General features: G+C 34.6%; 1 protein-coding gene across 1 annotated transcript in view; it reads right to left on the reverse strand.

Annotated features, from left to right (window-relative positions):
- The window catches only part of C9 (complement C9), an 80,822-nt gene that overhangs the window by 11,905 nt on the left and 47,393 nt on the right, over nucleotides 1-21,524 (reverse strand). The window contains exons 6-9 of the mRNA XM_032135350.2: nucleotides 19,737-19,997; nucleotides 15,112-15,352; nucleotides 12,219-12,347; nucleotides 10,611-10,786 (exon numbers count right to left, since the gene is read on the reverse strand). Coding sequence (XP_031991241.1) covers nucleotides 10,611-10,786; nucleotides 12,219-12,347; nucleotides 15,112-15,352; nucleotides 19,737-19,997 — 807 coding nt within the window. The remainder of the gene's footprint in view (nucleotides 1-10,610; nucleotides 10,787-12,218; nucleotides 12,348-15,111; nucleotides 15,353-19,736; nucleotides 19,998-21,524) is intronic.

The following is a 21,524-nucleotide window of genomic DNA, read 5'->3' on the forward strand; positions in this document are numbered from 1 at the left end:
GGAAGAAAACATAAGGGAAATGCTTCAGGACATTGGTCAGGGAAAAGACTTTCTGAATAGGATCTCAAAAGCACAGGGAACAGAAGCAAAAATACACAAATGGTTTATATCCAATTGAAAAGCTTCTGTACAGCAAATAAAACAATCAACACGTGACCTGCAGAATGGGGAAAAATATTTTCAAACTATGCATCTGACAGGAGACTAATATCCAGAATTTAGAAGGAACTCAAACAACTAACAACAACAAAATAAATAATCTGATTGAAAAATAAACAAACGATCTGAAGAGACATTTTGCAAAAGAACACATACAAAAGGCCAAAAAGTATATTTGAAAATGTTCAGTATCAAACGGATAAAAATAAACAATGCCAGCAAGGAACAAAAGGAACTCATAAGACTGTTGGTGAGAATGTAAACTAGTATAGTCACTATGTAGAACTATATGAAGGTTCTTTTGAAAACTATAAACACAACTATCATATGATCCAGCAATTCCAATACTGGCATTTATCCAAAGGAAAGAAAATAAGTATATTAAAGAGACTTCTGCACCCTTCTGTTTATTGCAGCATTATTCACAGTGGCCACATGGATAAATAAATAATGTATTTTTTCTTTTTAAAGAAAATAATGTATGTACACAATGGAATACTATTAAGCCATAAAAAAGAACAAAATCTTGTCATTTGTGGCCACATAGATGGAACTGGAGGATATTATGTTAAGTGAAATAAGCCAGAAAGAGAAAGCTAAACACCACATGTTTTCACTTATATGTGGAAGCTAAAAAAAAAAAAGCTGATCTCATAGCTGTAAAAAGTAGAACAGAGGATACTAGAGGTTGGGAAGGGTAGGGGAAAGACAATACAATAAAGGCCATATATGACAAAACCACAGCCAACATCATACTGAATGGGAAAAAGCACACTGAATGGGATATTTGTTAAAAGATACAACATTACAACTACCTAGGAGGAATAAGTTCTAGTGCTCTATGGACATTGTAGGATTACTATAGTTAACAATTATGTGTTATTATACATAGTTTCAGGTATCTAGAAGAAGAATAGTGAATGTTCCCAACACAAATAAATGACAAATGTTTGAGATGATGGATACACTAATTACCCTGATCTGATAACTATACTTTATCATTATCAAAATACCACTATGTACCCCATAAGTATGTACAATTCTTATATGTCAGTTTAAAAAAGAAATGTCAGAAATGAGCAAAAAGGAGACAAAGAATATATACAACAAATAAAAACAACTAGCAAGTACAGATTTCAATTTAACTGTTTCATTAATTACATTAAATGCAAATGGATTTCATACACTAATTAAAATACAGAGAGTTACTTTAGATAAAAATAGCAAGACCCAACTATATACTGTCTCCGAGAAACTCACTTTAAATACAAAGATGTAGATAGGTTCAAAGTAAAAGGATGGAAAAAGTTATCCCATACAACATTAATTAAATGGAACCTCCTTGGCTGTATTACCATACAACAAATTCTTAACAAATAATATTGTTAGGAATAAAAAGATGAAGTTTTCAATATACAAAGAAGATATATAATCTAAATGTGTATGCATCCAATTACAGAACTTTAAAAAACATAAAGCTCAAGCTGATAGAACTGAAAAGAGAAATAGTAAATACACCTAGACATTTCCAAGTTCTGCTCTCTATAATTGAAAGAGGAAGGGCACAGGAAAAGAAGTCCTGGGCCGTGCTATCAACTAATTGACCTAACTGACATTTACAGAGCATTCTACCCAACAATAGCAGAATATATATTCTTTTCAAGTGCACATAGGCATATCTATGCCTTAAAAATACTCGATATATTGAGAATAATGAAAATAATACAAAGTATGTCTTCAGACCAAACAAAATGAAAGTTGAAATAAGTAACAGAAAGCTATCTGAAAAATCCCCAAATATTTATACATTAATCTACACATTTAATAACCCATGTGTAGAAGAGGAAGTCACAAACAATTAGAAAATATTTTAAATTGAATGAAAATGAAAACACATCAAAACTTGTGGGGCACAGTTAAAGAAATGCTTAAACTCAATTTACAGCACAAAATGCCTATATTAGACAAGAAAAAATATCTGAAATCAATAATAACAGCACCCAGCTTAAGAAACTAGAAACAGAAGAAAAATTTAAGTACAAAGCATAAGGAAGGAAATAATAAGAACTGAAATAGAAATTGAAATGGGAAAAAAATAGAGAAAATTTTTTTAAAGCTGCTTTTTTGAAAAGATTACAAAAAATGATAAACCTCTACCAGATTAATTAAAAATAAAAAAAAATAAGACAAAAGGGAAAAACTTTAAATTAACAATATCAGGAATCCAAGACAGGATATCACTATAGAATCTACAGACATCAGCTACTTAATAAAATGGAAAAATTCCTTGAAAGACAATTGATAAAAACTCAATCAGAAAAAATGCATAATTGGACTTATAATATCTATTTAAGTAATTGAATTTAGAGTTAAATTTTTTCTAACAAAAAAGGCCCAGATAGCATTATTTGTGAATTCTACAAACATTTAAAAAAGACATATCAATTCTGCAAAAACTTTTTCACAAAATAGAGAAGAATTTACTTCTCACTTATTTTACACTTAGCATTACTTTGATACCAAAACCAAACAAGAGAAGTTAAGAGAAGAAAATTACAAATCAATATCACTCATGAACATATTTGCAAAATATCCCAAGACAATAGCAAATCAAATACAATAGTGTTTAAGCACCAGGTTTGCTCAAAATTTAAATGATCAATATCATTCACCATAGCAACTTATTAAAAGTGAAAATCCATATGATCATCTCAATACAGAAAAATTCTTGGACAAAATTCAACATCTATTTATGATAAAAATTCTGAACAAACTAGGAATGAAAGGGAACTTCCTCAACCTGATAAAGACCATCTATGTAAAACCTACAGCTAACATCATACTTAATGGTGCAATATCATATTAGATGCATCAGACAATGCAATAATGCAAGAAAAATAAAATACATAGAGATTGAGAAAATAAAGAAATCTCTATTTCAGATGACATGATTATCTAAGGAATTGAAACTCTCATATATTTCTGGTGGTAATGCAACTACTTTGGAAAAAAATTTGGCTATTTCTTATGTAATTTTATATAAACACATATATCATATGACCAAGCAATCTCTCTCCTAGAGAAAAGAAAAATATGTTCATGCAAAATTCTGTATTCAAGTATTTATAATGGTTTTATTCATAATCACCAAAAAAATCCTCGTCTGGAAACAAATAAATGTCCTTCAACAGATGACTAGATAAACTGTTTAATCTACATCATGGAATCTATATATAATGGAATACTACTGAGCAATGAAAATGAAAGGAACTACTCATACATCCAAGAATGTCAATGTGTGAATGTGGATGGATCTCAAATGTATAACACTAAGTGAAAGAAGCCAAACCCAAAAAGTTACATGATTACATTTATATGGCAGTAAATAGATCAGTGGTTATGTAGAAGTCGGGCAGGAAAGAGGAGTTGATTGAAAATGGAAATGATAGAACTGTGTGGTAGAAATGTTTTATGTATTGATTTTCATGTTGGTTTCATGATTGTGTTTGTGGAAACCTAGGGCCCTTTACACTAAAAAAAATAAATTTTACTTTACATAAGTAATGTCTATTTTAAAAAATCTAATTACATTAAAATGTATCTATACACTACTCACCAAAAACCAAGATATAAAATTATATTATATGAATTCAAATTGGCTAACTATACCTCTGATAAAGACTCTGATGACTGGAAAATGTACACTAAAATATTAACATTATGATATCTATTTCACTTGTGCTTTTGGATTATATTAGAAAAAGTTTGCTAGGTTAGAGATTTTTATCTCTTTTATTCACTGCTTTAGACTCAATGCCTCAATAGAGCCTGGTACATTGCAAGTACCTAAGAAGTATTTGTCAAAGATGAAAATAGGCTGGGTGTAGTGGCTCCTGGCTGCAATTCCAGCACTTTGGGAGGCCAAGGCAGGTGGATCATTTGAGGTCAGGAGTTTGAGACCAGCCTGGCCAGCATGGTGAAACCCGTTTCTGCTAAAAATACAAAAATTATCTGTGCATGGTGGCAGGCACGTGTAATCCCAGCTACTTGAGAGGCTGAGGCAGAAGAATCAATTGAAGCCAGAAGGTGGAGGTTGCAGTTAGACAAGACTGCACCACTGCACTCCTGCCTGGGTGACAGAGTGAGACTTGATCTTTAAAACAAAAACAAAAAGAAAAGAAAAGAAGCGAAAAGAAAAGGAAAAGAAAAGAAAAGAAAGAAGATCATCACATTTGATTTAAAAAGTCCAACTAATCCAAACAAAACTTGAGGACACAAACAAATTGAGAAAAAAAGACTGGAGAATGTGTGCTATGTGCATACCAAGAGAGACATCTGGCAAACATAGGTAATTTAAAAAAATTGAGGCAGAAAACATTTACTAGAAATAAAGGAAGACATTTTAATTGACCAAGAAGATGTAATAATTCTAAATTTGTATGCCTTTGGTAATATGCCTTAAAATATACAAAATAAAAATTGATCCAAGTACTAGGAGAAATAAATACACAAACGTAGTGTAGAGTTATAGATTTCTTAGAATTTTATATTTAAACAACATACCATGTATAGAAAGATAGTTTAACTTCTTCCTTGCAGTCCTTAGGTATTTTATTTATTTTTCTTGCTTTATTTCACTGGCTAGGACTTAGTGTAATATGAAATAAAAATGATGAGAGTTAATATTTTTTGTGTATTTCTTATTTTAGTGAGACCAAGTTTAATATTGTAGATCTAAATATAAAAGCAAAATAATAAAGCTGTTGAAGGATAATACATAGGAAAGTATCAAGGCCTTGAGGTAGGAAAAAACTTTAATTAAAACATTAAAAGCACTAACTATAGTGAATAGAAAGATACATTTAACTAAGTCAAAATAAAAAAATCATCAACATCATAACCCATAATATGATGCACTGAGAATAACAGAACGTTACTTCTGTAGTATTCTTGCCAAATATGCATAACCTTAACCTACTTGAATGCTAAATTGGGAGACATTTGACGTGATAACTGACCAGTCCTCATAAAAAGTGTCAAGGTTGAGAAAGACAAGGAAAGTCTGAAGACCTATAACAGATTGGGAGACACTAAAGGGATGTGACAACTAAATGCAATATGGGACCCTAGATTAGATCCTGAAACAGGAAAAAAAAAAAAAGATTAAGGGAAAAACTTGTGAAATTTGTATAAAACCTGTGCTTTAGCTAATTACTCAGTGTGAATTTTCTGATTTTGATAATTTTACTATGCTTGTGTAAATTACTAACATTAGAAGCTGGGAGATGAAGCTTATAAGTGAATTCTCTCTACTATTTCTGCAGTATTACTGTCTGTACTATTCTGCAATATTACTTCTGCAATACTACTTCTGCCGTATTACTATCTGCACTATTTGTGTAATTTTGCTGTGTCTAAAATTAGTTCAAAATAAAAAGTACATAAGAGGCCATCTGTATCAAAAACACCATTAAACATGAAATTCTTTAGTGGGAGAAGATATTTGCAAAACTTTAGTTGTGAATAGTCTCATATATGGAATATATCAAGAACTTCTACAAAGTCAGCTTAACTGTTCACCAGTGTAGTCTTTTATGAATTAGTATATAGTATATAAGATTCAGATTTCAACCATGTCATATTTATTTGAAAGAAGGAAACCTCTCACCAACATTGTCACATTGGCACAAAAAACATAAGCATGTGGTAGAATTATTTTGATTTTTTTTTAAAAGAAATTCATCTTGTTATACCCTTCGAAGGAAAGTCAAGGCCAGATAGTCTAAGATACAGGAATAGAGGGTCATGAAGGAAATACAATTTGGATTAAATGTATAAGCAGTGTTGGAAGAGTTAAAGATGAAGGACATGCAATGGCAATAGTTTCAGAGGAGCTTCAAATCCTGGAGTTAAAAATTCCACAGGAGGACAAAGGAAAATTAAAATGGACTTTTTGAAGTTTTCCTGAAGGATTCCACGTTTTTCTGATGAACTTTTATCTTCTATTAAATAAGAAAATGATTTTACTTTTTCTCCTATACTGCATAACTCTATCTTTCTACCATGTGTTGATACATTTATGGTGGGATATAACCTACCATAAAAGTGCTAAAGTATAAACAAGTTGATAATATAGTTTAATAATAAATAAGTGGAGATTTCCTTCAGACATCCAAAATAAACTATGTATACCAACTATAGTTTGTTGATAGAATGAGTGTTGTTTTTTATCACTAAACAAGAGAGTTAGAAATGATTTTCACTGGTACTACAACTCTTTAAAATATTGATGCTCCTTAACATCTGGTTCATAACTGCTAAGAGTTACACAATAGAGCAAAAATAACAGGTTAATTAATTCATGAATTATTACATCATGTAACTCTGGAAGAACTAATACAGCTTAACATATAGACATATGAGTGGTTGAGAGAAATGGGAAAGGAGAACTGAGAACAGAAAAAGCAAGATGGAGGCAAAAGCAACAAAAATGAACTACATTCGTGCCAGGAGGACCCATCCATTTGCATGAAGTGGGTCACAAATTTAGCTTTATTTTCCAGTGCATTGAGTAAGACACAACTGAATTTACTGATCTCATGCATTTCTTACCAATCAGGTAGAAAAACTCACCTGATTCCCAAGAGAAACAAAATGAGATTAAAGAGTAATATTTCTCAATGAGTCTCATAAAGAGGACATAGCATTACGTAACAACCTTTTAGTAAATAAAACAGTAGATTACATAACTTTGTTTCTAATAATGGAAAAACAAAACTTTACAGGAAGCCAATATTGTAGCTGTACTCATCTTGCTGCTATTGCTCTAGAGGAAATAATAATCTTTATATCTTCCAGGCAATCTTTAATAAATGTAATTTCTCTTAGCTGACATTTTAATAACTAGTTTGTAGCAGTAGGTTTAAGAGGAAAACAAAGTGCAGCTATTCTGTTGAGTTAAACTGTAGAGCCACTTGTGTTAACATTCAGGCAAGTTGGCAATAGAATTAATATACTTTCATGGAAGTTGAAGACCATGACAAAACTAAGTACTGAAAGAGAGGGCCAGCCTATGTCCTCTGCATGGAGTAGGGCCAAGGAGAGATTTTTGGGCTGGGCCAAGCAAGACATTCCTCAAGAAGTGGTTTTGGGTTTGACAAAGCAGACAAATGGGGCCTCAAAACCACAGATTCTACCTAACAGAGCATGACCATAGTTACTTTAGTATGGAAAAATATATAACTGTATTTATAGATTGTATAAACTATATTATTTTATAGTATTTTATAAATCGTATTTATAAATTATATATACTATATATTTATAACATATATATTTTACCACAGTTTACTTAGAAAATCTCAGTAATATAGTCATACAGCATAACATATAGACATATGAGTGGTTGAGGGAAATGGGAAATTTCCCTCTTACATACAGCATTCCACTTAGAGTAAAACAGCAGGTCCCAGAACAATATTGTTTCATTCAAGGTCATTTCTTTGTAATATTGAGAAAAAAAATTAATTCTCAGCTGGGGTCACTGTGTGCATGGGGAGATTGACATTCTCCCCATGTTTGTGTGGGCTCTCTCGGGTTCTGCTTGTTTCCTCCCACATTCCGAAGATAGTCATGCTAGACAAATCAGTGTGTCTACATGGTCCTAGTCTCAGTGAGTGTGGGTGTGTGGAGTTTGCCTTATGTTGAGATGGTGCTCTGTTCATGGCTGATTCCTGCTTTGCCCTCTGAGCTGCTGGGATAGACTACCCTGAACTAGAATAAACAGGTAAATCATCATCTTACTTGTTTTTATTAATCTTTTTAAAATGTGTGAATAGCTTACATGTATTTCAAAATTTAATATTATAAGTGTTTTAGTTTCTATTTAGAAGTTTGGTGATGTTTTTGTGACCAGAAATACGCTACAGGGACTTAACCCATTCATTAGCTTATGGTAAAATTGGTTTTGTTATAGGTCATTTTGGTTAAGGTCACAGTTGCCAAGAACCTATTGATAATATTAACTGAGGGCTTACAGTCAACTTTCTGGTCTTTCCTCCAAGATAATCAGTTTGCAACATAAATACTTAGATAATTGATTTAATTTGCTACAGAAGATTTAATATTGACCAGTTTATAGTTTAGGGTGGGTGGGGAGAGGTTCTAGTAATTCTTTAAAAGACCATCCCCAATGTTTGAACATGTCATCTGCAGACAACATAATGCTTCAAATTCCCGAAAATGAATTAGTGATCGTAGATTGTGTAACTGTCTCCTGGAAATAGCTACAAGTTAACCAGAGGTCCACTTCTACCTGAATAATGAGAGTAAAATAACTTGGAATCTAATTCAAGATCAAATTTAACTGTATCTCATGTTTCTTCAGAGACTTAAAAGTCATACAAAGTCAATAAAACCCACAATTTTGCTTTTGCTCAACTCTCTCTACAAGAAGATAAATTTAAAAAGTGGTCCATAGTGAACTAACTATAGCTACCATTTCCTTAGGTAGAATGTTGATACCAAAAGGCCAGCCTTCCAGTTTATGAAGAAAGAAACTTATACAGATAGTCTAAATGGAATGCCTACCAATCTGAAAATTTGGGGAAGTAAATGGTTGTCCCTAAAAATGGGATAAACTATATTGTGCATCCATACAGCAGAACTGCACCAACAAAGTTGATGAGGGTCTTTGAATAGTTTTAATAAATCTAGTAGAAAATCTTCAGCAGCTGCCTTATTTAATTGAGATTTAAAAAATTATCTCTAGAACATGCTGAACTATTATTAAGACCTCTTCAGAGAACACTCTTGAATTTGTAGAAAGACAGCTGAATTTGCTTTGTAGAGATGAGAAAATAAGCCTCCTAGGATGTTCATCTGGATGTAAATATTCACCTAAATTACCCATTTTTTTCTTATTTAAGATCTTCCAACGTAAACTTATTTTACTGAGTTCAAGATATTGAATTTGTGTAAGATTTAAATTTAATAAGATCAAAGAGGTATCCTCTGATTTTAATTTCATACATGGAATTTCACCAGCTATTTTTCCCCTTTTTGTCCTACTTTGGGACAAAATATTTTAACTCATAAATACACTGCATATCTATGAACAGCTATATTTCTATAACATAAAGTGAGAATAGATTATAAAAATTTCCAGTTTCTGAGTTCCTTCTTCACATAAAGGAGATAGTCTTAGTGGTTTCACTCATTCTTTAAAGACAATAAAATAGAATAAGCGAATAAATTTTTCCAATAACTAGTCCTATGAAAATGTTAAAATTTCTGTAACTCAAGTTAATCAAACTGGAGTAGGGAGCAGTCAAAAATAAATGTGACCTGAGGAAAGCAAATTGTAAAACATACGGATAAAATTGTAAGTTATAAAGGGAAGTAGAAAAAAAGCACTTACTAATAGTACTAGTAAAAGAAGTAAAGAAAAATGCATACTAGTTTTAGGCAGCCTGGGGAAAGAAAGATGAGGCTAAATAACATTGTCATTTATATCTTTACAATGATAACACATTTTTTTTTCTCTAGGAGTAAGAACTTGACTATGAACTCCCAAAGGATTTGTAAGCTGAAAACTATTATAATCAATAATCAAGATAGAAAAAGGAAAAAAAATCTACTGACCGTAAGAATTGTTCACCGTTAGTCTTATTTTCTTGTAGACTTTATGAACATTTCTTTCATAAAGACCCTTAGGCCAGGCATGGGGGCTCACGTCTGTAATCCCAGCACTTTGGAAGGCTGAGGCAGGCAGATCACTTGAGGCCAGGAGTTTGAGACCAGCCTGGCCAACATGGCGAAGCCCTGTCTCTACTAAAAATACAAAAAAATTAGTTGGATGTGGTGGTGCGCATCTGTAATCGCAGCTACTCAGGAGGCTGAGGCATGAGAATCACTTGAACTCGGAAGGTGGAGGTTGCAGTGAGCCGAGATAGCACCACTGCACTCCAGCCTGGGTGGCACAGTGAGACTCTGTCTCAAAAAAAAAGAAAAAAAAAAAAGACACTTAGTAAATACAATTATCCTGTGTTAGACTTGATAGTGGAACACCATGGGAAGGCAAGAGCAGCCAGGGGCCGACGGGAGGGAACTAATCATATGTGAGTACCTATCTTGTTACAGTGTGTGCTGTATGCTCTATATAAGCAATTTCATTAAATTCTCAGAACAAAGATGGAGTCCTGGAGAATTCAGTGTTGTAGAGGTCAGAAAACATCCCACACCTAGTGACAGACAGAGACAGGAAGTCAGCCAGGATGGTCTGACTCTACACCATGCCTTTTCTCTATGCCATGCCTCCTTTTGGGGAAGAGATGGGAGTGTATCTGAATGTTCACGTCTCTTTCAGATGAAGCTAACAGTTCACCTGAAACTATGTGACATTTAATAAAAAATGACACAGTCTTCTGTTTGAAAATAAACAAGTTTCTTACTTTTTGACTAATGAGAACAGGAGCATCATTTATGGAAGAGGCCCAGTTGACAAAGTCAGTCACATCAATCATGGTTCCTCGGAGAAGCTTTTCTTTCAGTTCAAATGCGTATTTTCTGGTTCCACCTCTTATGAGTGATATAACATCATCTATGAGGTTATCACTGGTGATATTTACTGAGGAGAGAAGGAAGATTTAAAGAGAAGCAGTTGTAGTTCTATGGCCAGTTATCAAAAGGACATGTGATAAACATTTATTGAGTCCTCTTAGTAAAATACAGCCTAATGTATTTACTAAATTTTAATTGTAAATATTGCCTATGCATTTGTTCACCTCAAATCTACAATGGAAATTTACATTAGTAACCAATTGTAGATCTCTGTCATCTCTTTTAAAAAATAAAAATGATACCCATGGTCTAGATACACTGATACTTCACAGCTCCTCACATACAAACATGTACACATGGGAACTAAATATGACTTTGGGTGTAATATATATTTTCTGTTGCAAACTTCCCTTCATAATTATATTGTGTACATTTGCTTTTGATATGTTTTAATATTACAAAAAGGAGAGTTCAAAAAAGAATAGAGTGAAAAGTAACATTTCTTTCCACTCCCAAATCCTACCCATCGTTTCCTCAGTGTCTCTCTGTAGACTAAACCACTTTTAACAAAACTTTGTAAGTCTTTTACAGCTGTGAATTTTTAAAACTGGAAAGGAATTTCAAGATAATTTTTGTCATCCCCTCTTCATTTTTATAGAAGAGAAATTGGAAACTTAGAGAGGTGGAGTGACTAGCCGGAGATCACACAGTTAGCTTAAGGACCAAATATAGAAATTATACCATATAATGGCAAATTCAACTTTTTTCCACCACTTCATCATTGGTTTTTCAATCATGGACACATATTATTGGTTGGTATGCTTTTAAATATATCAGGTTTTTCCCCACTTTTGCCTCCCCACTACCAGTTGACTCTTTCTTTAAAGGTGAGTTTTAAGCATCTGTATTTAAAAAATGTTCTCAGGTATTTCTGATTAGAGGAAAAGTTGAGAACTCTAGCACTAATTCATGCTTGTAAATCTACTAAAGATTAACAGTAGGAAGTCATATTTATACCAAACATATTTGTATTTTTGAAAAGGTTAGGCACGGATTTAAAGTTAAGGATGAATTAGGGATTTCAATTTAGATAGAAGGTGGAGTTGGGAAAATGGTTTTGGCCTTGTCTTTTGTTAATGGATGCACGAACATTGTTGCTTGCTTATTTGGAAGCTTTGTTAAAATTAGGGTGAAGAAAGGAAACTTTTTATGAAGATACCTTTTTACTATTGCTATAATAAATATACAAGTCTAAAATGACTACCGTGTGAATCACACCCCCTTGAGTTGTGTACTGTACAACCGGCACGATAGCGATACTGGTGAATACATGTCCATGGGCTATCTGTGTTTATAGTGGTTTGAAAACCACTTTAAATATAAGATAGTTTTTAAGCACAAAGAGGATAGACAATTAAGAGGGCTCATTGCAAGAGGGCAGTGCTCATTGACATCTACCCCCAGGCTTTACAAAATCTAACAAGTGAGGCCACACTTACCAGCTCTCCCCTCTCCCCTCTTTACACAATCATCTTTATTAACTTCAGCTCCAGCAGAGATGCCAGAGAAATCCAGAGATACATCCAGATGATACCCAAGGCATCTCTTTATGTCTTTTAGTTCAACACCTGTTTAATGAATTTATTTGAAAATTATTAGATAATGTCTATCAACATCACAAATAAATTCCAATTTTGCTATTTTCAAGAAACATCCTTACTTAGGTTCCTATATACCATTACTAAATTCAAATATGCCATCATGTCTGTCCTGCTTTGTCCTCATACTAGATTATAGTGACCTCCTTTTGACTTTGCTTGTCAACTTAATGGCAAAGGACACATTAAGTCTACCACATGGTTTAAAGGGATATAGGTCAGACTATGGTGGTTATATTAAAGTCTTTTATCTGTAATATCATAGAAGAGGGACAACAATTTCTAACATATATTGAATGTTTATCACGTGTCTGGCATCCTTCTAAGCATTTTGTGTGCTTTAACTAATTTAATCCTCACACTGGCCTTATGAAGTAAGTACTATGTTGTCCTCATTGTACAGATGAAAATATGGAATTGCAGAGCAGTTGAATAACCTACTAATGGCTCATTACTCAGCTAGTAAGTTTGGATTTGAACCCAGAGCTGTCTAGCTACTAAGCACTTCTCTGTATCAACTTCATAATTTGGATGAGATACATCAACATCTCCTGATCCTCTTTGGAAGACTCAGTTCGTCCTTAACGTAGCTGTTTTATCGCTTTGGACAGATGGCTGATGTATGTGGCCACTTTGTTTTCATCCTATGAATGCTACTTGGTAGGTATCAGTCTTGGAAGCTGATTCATCATGGTGTGTAGATGCCCAAACAGTTACTAGAAAGAAAAATCCTAATATTTTCAAAGTCTATCAGTTATTATCTGTTTTTGCAATTCAGAAAAAAAAATTATTCCTTCATTTTAAGGGTAAACAGCCCAGACCACAGTTCACTGACAATGTCAGTTTTTGCCATTATTTATCATTTCTTGTTTCATACACGCAAACACACACACGCAAACACACACACACACACACACACACACGAATTTGTGATTATTTGTTCTGGGAGCCAAAATGTTTTACGAAAAAGGAAAGAAAAAAATGAAATGAAGTTAATCAAGGGGTTCTACAAGGAGTGTCAGGGGTAGACATCTGGGGGCATTTAGGCGTTTATTCATCTATCAAATATTTCTCATGCACCCACAATTAGTGAGAACTTAGAAACTATCAGGTGGCATTTCCTATGGGAAGGGAAGAGAGAGGATAAAAATCGAAGACAATACTAGAAATCCATAATTCTAGATTTCTAACCTTATCCTTAAGAAGTGTGAGGACTCTGCTTCTGAAGATGAGGGTGAAAGATACCTGGGTGACCCTAAAGGGCTCATATTCTCTGCCTTAGCAGTGGACACTCATGTCCAGACATCTTAAATTGAGGCGGAGGACATCGCTTGGTCCTCAGATATTGGCACTGGAGAAGTGAGAAAGAGCACTTCCTCTTCAAAGTCACTAGAATTGACCTGATGATCCTTGTCTACTAAGGCCAGAAGTTAAGTAGCTTCTGAGTTATTCAGGATTAAAGATCTCACCCTATGGAGCTTTTTCATCAAAGCAACTCCTAGTCTGAAGATTTCTTTTGTGTTTTGATCACCACTCATAAGCCTTTCTCTTCTCATTTTCAAATTACTCAAGACCTGTGTTCTCTTGTACCCCTCCCTTATGTGATATCTCCATCAATATAGCTTCCAGGTAGAGCTCACAGCGACTTCACTATGGTGTGGATATAGCCCTATGAAAGTGTAAGCTAAGTAACATTACATTCCACTCCCCCAGGGAAAGCTTCTCTCTGCCAAAACAAGACTGAGGCATCAAGACCAGCTGGTTCTGGCTATGTCATGTTTTGTTATCCCTAAAGTATTTACTGACCTTGGGGAGAGCATCAGGCTTTTACATCACAGTTACATTTCACCCTTCACTTAACACCTGACACCTTGACACTGACCCCATAAAAGCCATTAAAGTGGTTTTTAGCAACACTTTCCTCCGTAAGAGACACACCTATAGTTACAAGGACAGAAAGGAGGCATCCTGGCATCCATCACCTCCTTAAGGAATATTATAACTAGCCATAATTACTCACAACATGAATGATTACAACTTTCTTAAAAGACTTAGACAAACCCTTTAGGCCAGGCTGATAACTATGTATCAGTAGGCCTATCTTCTACCTATGACAGACATTGATAATTAACCATGGCCCTTTTCCCCAGGATTTCCCCATGACCAGAAACCTACTTAACATGAGCCCAATTCAACCACCACCATATAATGAGAAGTGTCATCACATGAGGAAAAACTAATTTTCCACCCTTGCTTTAAGATGTTAGATTTATATGATAACATTGCTTCTTCTTTTCCCTCTAAAAGAAAATTTAGAACAATATTTTCTCTCCAATATTGAAGTATACTCTGGAAGATAATAGTGATATAGAAATTGAACTAGTCTACTGATTAAGAAGTAGGTTATACAAATTATGTCTGTACTTTCTTTCACCTTATGTTTAGTATTTCACTAAAAGTACCACCTCCTAATAGATGTCAAGCTGCAATACAATTGATCCATCTCTCAGTGCTACTGCTGAGTAGAATATGACCAAGTCAGCTTATTTGAGATGGAAGTCAATTTGCTATTTAACAGGGTTTTAGGTGCCAAAGGACAGGAAGAGAGTCCTCTCAAAGGAGCAGGTTACAGGGCTTTGTGTTCTTAAGACTTTAACCATTGGAAGAGGTTGGTGAACAAAATAATGTTTGGTCAAAACAGTATTTGAAGTCAGAGCTCTATTTCTAGGCATACCTTTCTGGTTCATGGAAGCTTTATCTAAAACATATATTAGTTCATAGAGTCCTCCTAGAGACCCAGAGCTACTGTAGTGGGTTCCATACGTTTCCAAAAAGGCAAAATATTCTCCCTTTTCATAAGTAGTTGGCAAAGCTTTTATATCATCCACGAAAGTTGTTGTGAGCATAACATCGCGATTTCTCATTACAAATCTTCCCAGATGAATTTCTCCTTTCACATGCAGAAACATTTTTTCCTGTGTTGTAGAGCAGATGAAGAAGCGAAACATGTGTTTTATCCACCATTTCAAATGAAAATTTATGAAATTTAGAACTTCCATAGGCACTAAATGTTTTAGCAGTGACCATGAGATACCACTCTAATCCACCAGAATGGCTAAATGTAAAATACTATCAACACCAACTACTGATGAGAATGTGCAGTGACTAAAACGCTCCTACATTACTGGTAAAATTAGACAGCCACTTTGAAGAGCTGTTCGGCAGTTTCCCATAGTGTTAAACACACATTTGCTTATGACCAGCCAGCGATTCCACTCCTACATATTTACCTAATAAAAATTTTGTTCACAAAAGTATCTGTATAAGAATTTCATGGCAGCATTAGTCAGAATAGCTTAAAATTGAAAACATCTCAAATGTCCATCAAGAGAGGAATCAATAAACAACTGTTAACATATTAATACAATGGAATACTAATCATCAATAAAAAGGAAAATAAAACTACTGATACATGTAACAACACAAATAAATCTCAAAAATATTATACTGAGTAAAAGAAGTCAGACATAGAGGAGTACATCCTATATGATTCTATTTATATGAAGTTCTAGACTAGACGAAACTAAGCTGTGGTCAGATAAATCTGGTCAGCGGTCACCTCTTAGGTGATAGGGAACTGAAAAGGGCATAAGGAATTTTTCTTGGGGTAAGAAGCCTGAGTGTCTCTTCATGATGGAATTTTCTTGGTGTGATGTTCTTTAACTCAATGTATTTTAAACATAGATCTTAAATAATTCCCATCTAAATATGCTGTTGTGTCTTCTATGTTAAAACATTTAAAATATTCTCTTGCTAAAGGAGGTGGCTACTCTAATGTACATAATTATCAAAACTCATGAAACTACACACTTGAAATCTTTGCATTTTATTTTATGAAATTATGCCTCACTAAGTTGTTTTAAAAACAACAGTGGAAGGAAATGGAGACATTATCGATAAAGCCCAATCTTGCTATTATGCAGATGAGAAAACTAATTTAAAGATATCAAGTTATTTGGCCCAAAACATATGAATAATACTTGACAGCATTGGTACTAAAAACCTAGGTCTCAGGTCTCCTTGTCCCTTCCAGTCCACCCTATCAATTTTTAATGACAGAGACCGGATAGACAATATTTTGAGATGTGGAACTCAAGTCAGCCTAAGCAACTCAACAGTTAAAAGTTTCCAGGGCCAAGGCTGATGGCTTACCTTTCCCAGAGAAAACTAGAACAGTGAACTGTGTGATTCAATGCCATAGCTTGTCCTGATGAAAACTAAACTACAATTGACACCCACAATTTTGCAAATGGATCTTTTGAGGGTCTCCTAACAGCTGTGGATAACACATGATGATTATGTGGGAGTTTAAAATATTTTATTTCTTTTTAAAGGTATATCTTGTGGTATATGAACATCATACCAAACTGTCTATGTTCTTAAAGCATATTTTTGTCATCATGATTTAACTTTAGGAGACAGTGGGTGATCCAGTCTTTAATAAAAATCTTAGCCTATATGTTATAGGTCATATGAGCTCTTCGTCTCCTGACTTGCACAAGAATTCTCAAATATGCTTTATTCAAAGCATATTTGGATTTCTTTTCAGTTTTGCTAAGACTGGGAGGTATACCTTGGGATGTGGGGTAAGAAAGACGTGTGATGTTCTTCAGGTTAATTTACTTCAAAGGTAGCTCTTAGCTCATTACCATCCAAATATGCAGTTGTTTCTTCTATCTTAAAACAATAAAAAAATTTCCCTTGGCCTCGCTTGCCCGACCAGCCACTACCCATTTCTTTGCCCTCACTAGAAGCAAAATTTATTCAGTTTTCTATACTATATATTTCGAATTCTCCCCTTTCCAGTTTTTCTTAAATCTAAATCATTCATGCTCCTGACCTCAGTACTCCAACAAAATGCCTCTTGTCAAGGTCTCCAGTGACTTTCATAATCCTAAAGCCTATGATCACTTCTTAGCCCTCATCTTCTTTGACGTGTTAGTGCAATTGACACAGTTCATCACTCTTTTCTTCTTAATGGAGATTATTTTCTTGTCTTCTAGGCCAGTGCTTCTCAAACTATAAAATGTGAATAAATCACCTAGAGAATCTTGTTAAAATGCAATACTGATTCAGGTAAAATGCAATACTGATTCAGGTAAAATGCAATTCTGGAGCACAGTCTAAGATTCTAGCTTCCCAGCGATGCTGATGGTGCTGTTCCATAGACCACACTCTAAGTAGCAAAGTTCTTGGGCACTTTTTGGTTTCTTTTGCTTGTTTTCTATTGAAATTCCCCAAGTTTGGTATTTGATTGTATTCTATTTTCTATGTACACTAACTCTGTTAGTCACCCCATGACTAAGTGAACAAGTCAATGTATAGCTGAATTCCAGGTCTGTTTCCCAAACTCCAGCCTCATGACACCAACTCCTACTTGGCATTGTCAACTAGATGTCTAATAAACACCTCAAACTTAACCTAACTAAAATTTAACTACTGGTCTCCCTCTCCAAATCTTCTCCATCTGAAGCTTTCTCCATCAGCAACTCCATTTTTCTAGTTGCTCAGGCCAAAAACCTTAGACTTATGTTTGACTCTATAATTGTCCTGTCTGAACTACCATCATGTCTCACCTGGATTCCTTCAATAACTTTTAGCAAGACTCCTTGCTTTGGCTCTTAGCACCTATGATCTCTTCTTGACAGAATACCTTGAGTAATCATTTAAAATATAATAGGGAATGTCAATCTTCTATTAAAAACCCTCAAGTAGGCCGGGTGCAGTGGCTCACACCTGTAATCCCAGCACTTTGGGATGCCGAGGCGGGCAGATCACCTGAGGTCGGTAGTTCAAGACCAGCCTGACCAACATGGAGAAACCCCATTTCTACTAAAAATACAAAATTAGCCAGGCGTGGTGGTGCATGCCTGTAATCCCAGCTACTCGGGAGGCTGAGGCAGGAGAATTGCTTGAACCCAGGAGGCGGAGGTTGTGGTGGGCCAAGATCACACCGTTGCACTCCAGCCTGGGCAACAAGAGTGAAAATCCATCTCAAAATAAATAAAGCAAATTAAATTAAATCCCGTGTCACTCAGAAAAAAAGCTACACTGAGTGGACTTTGAAGTTCTTCATGATCTGATCCAAGGTAGCTTTTCTAATTTTTTATCCTTCTGATTCAATTTGACTAACTTTTATCACACCAGGTTTTTCCTACATTAGAGACTTCTCTAACAGTTCCTTCCATCAGATAAATAATCTGAAATCTTACTCTTTGGCTATCTCCTCTCCTCCAAAGCTTTGGTTAGCTCTCATCTCCATGAAGCTGAGCCTGAGCTTCCTTTTTAATCATGCCACCTGCAGGCATCCCTGCTTTCCTTCATGTTACTCTAATTTTCCTTGTATCCCACAGCACTTAATACATTTTAAATACCATATTACTTCTTTTTTGCTATTATATGTATTATTTTTGGCTGTCTCTTTCTGTGGAGCTTTCAACTCCATGAGGACACAAATTTTCATCAGCTTGGTTCACAAATGTATTCTAAGTACCTAGGCCAGATAGGTCACAATTAAATATTTGCTGAATGGTTTAAAGAGTTTTCCACCTGTACACTTGAGTGGGTATGCATGCAAATAGAGAGGTAATGTACAGACCCATACAAAACAGTTATGTAGTTAGGCATAATATAAGTGCTAAGAGTGAATTATTATTGTTAATGTGGGAGCAGCTTGTCTAAATAGGTGACTGTGGTATCAGAAAAGGAAGAATGAGCATTTTAGTGGCATCCTGCTGATTACAGAGAGTATATTTTATATTTATTCCAAGAGTGGTAGAAGAAACTTCAAAATCTGGCTCAAATATTTTAAAAAACACATTTTCAAAGTCTCAAATTAAACGTATGATTACAAAGTAATCAGACCAATTTTATGTGCAATGTGTATAATTTCATAGCATCATTTCTTTAGAGACACAGTTTGTAGTTAATAAACAGTGATCATTCTAGGTAAGGCATTGCAATGAATTACCAGAATTCTTCAGTATAATTCTTCATTAAAATTCTGATGATTATATACATTGAATGGTATATTACCACAATCTCAGTCAAAAAATGCTCTAAATTCTTAATACACATTTTCTGCTCACTACCACCAAATATATGTTTCATTTACCACTGCCAAAGATTCTATCAGACTTTTCTCCAGTTAGTATTCTTTCTGACGTGCTAGCTACTTATTTCAGAATTTGATCCATGTTTCTTTTCCTTTTTATGATTTCTATTTGCTCTAAATACTTAAAGAGTCTGCTTAGTTTGGAAACTTTCCATTATATTCCTATATTAACTGTTTGGCCTTACCTTCTTTGAAGAATATGACAAAAATAGTTGGTAAGTTTCATTTTTGGAATATGAAAACCGAAAACTACCCTTGCCATGTGAAGAATTTGAGGAGGCTGTTTCCTCAGAAGGGTTTTCAGTTTTAACTTTATTTGCTTCAGTGGGTGTAAATTTTAGAGATATATCTGCATTAAAATTTGATGTCCTCTCTTGGATGATTCTTTTAAAAGCTTGAATTTGTTCTTCATAATGTTCGGTTCTGAAATTTTTCTCGCCTTTGGTCTAAAAGAGAATGAAAAATTGTAGTTAAAAACAAGACGCGAAACAAAAGGAAAAACAAGCAGAACAGAACCAAACAGAAATCAAGCAATTCTTTAAAAGGCAGTAGAACAAAGGAGTTAAGAGCAAAAGTGATGGAGTCAGATTCCTGGGGTTCAAATACAGACTCTGCCACTTTGAAGTGATTATGCAATAATCTCTGTGTGCTTAGTATGATTCTTAGTCTATAAAACAGGGATATTCATCATACCTAGCACAAAGGTTCTTATAAAAATTTAGTGAGATAATGCATACGAAGGGCTTATAATATAGCAAACTTTTTTCAACTTATTTTAAGTTCTGGGGTACATGTGCAGGATGTGCAGGTTTGTTACACAGGTAAACACGTGCTATGGTGGTTTGCTGCACAGATCAACCCATCACCTAGGTGTAAAGTCCAGTGTCTGTTAGCTATTCCTCCTGATGCTCTCCCACCCCTATCCCCAGCAGGCCCAAGTGAGTGTTTTTCCCCCAACGTGTCCATGTGTTCTGATCATTCAGCTCCCACTTACAAGTGAGAAGATGAGGTGTTTGGTTTTTTGTTCCTGTGTTAATTTGCTGATGGTAATGGCTTCCAGCTCCATCCAAGTCCCTGCAAAGGACGTGATCTTGTTCCTTTTTATGGCTGCATAGTATTCCATGGTGTATATGTACCAAATTTTCTTTATCCACTCTATCATTGATGGGCATCTGGGTTGACTCCAAGTCTTTGCTATTGTGGATAGTGCTGCAATGAACATATGTATGCATGTATCTTTATAATAGAATGATTTCTATTCTTTTGGATATATACTCAGTAATGGGATTGCTGGATCAAATGGTATTTCTGCTTCTAGATCTTTGAAGAACTGGCACACTGTCTTCCACAATAGCTGAACCAATTTACACTCCCACCAACAGTGGGAGTAACCTGTAACCTGTAACCTTGCCAACATCTGTTGTTTTTGACTTTTTAATAATTGTCGTTGTGACTGGTTTGAGATGGTATCTCATTGTGGTTTTGATTTGCATTTCTCTAATGATCAGTGATGTTAAGCTTTTTTTCATATGTTTGTTGGCCACATGAATGTCTTCTTTTGAGAAGTGTCTGTTCATGTCCTTTGCCCACTTTTTAATGGGGTTGTTTGTTTTTTCCTGCAAATTTGTTTAAGTTCCTCATAGACTCTGGATATTGGATCTTTGTCAGATGGATAGATTGCAAAAATTTTCATCTATTATGTAGATTGCCTGTTCACTCTGACGGTAGTTTCTTTTGCCGTGCAGAAGCTCTTTAGTTTAACTGGATCCCGTTTGTCAATTTTTGTTTTTGTTGCAATTGCTTTGGCATTTTATGAAATCTTTGCCCATGCCTGTGTCCTGAATGGTATTGCCTAGATTTTCTTCTAGGATTTCTATAGCTTTTGGTTTTACATTTAAGTCTTTAGTCCATCTTGAGTTAATTTTTGTATAACATGTAATGAAGGGGTCCAGTTTCAATTTTCTGCATATGGC

The sequence above is a fragment of the Hylobates moloch genome, unplaced genomic scaffold (genome assembly GCF_009828535.3).
Source record: "Hylobates moloch isolate HMO894 unplaced genomic scaffold, HMol_V3 SCAFFOLD_17, whole genome shotgun sequence".
In the NCBI taxonomy this organism is placed as follows: Eukaryota; Metazoa; Chordata; class Mammalia; order Primates; family Hylobatidae; genus Hylobates; species Hylobates moloch.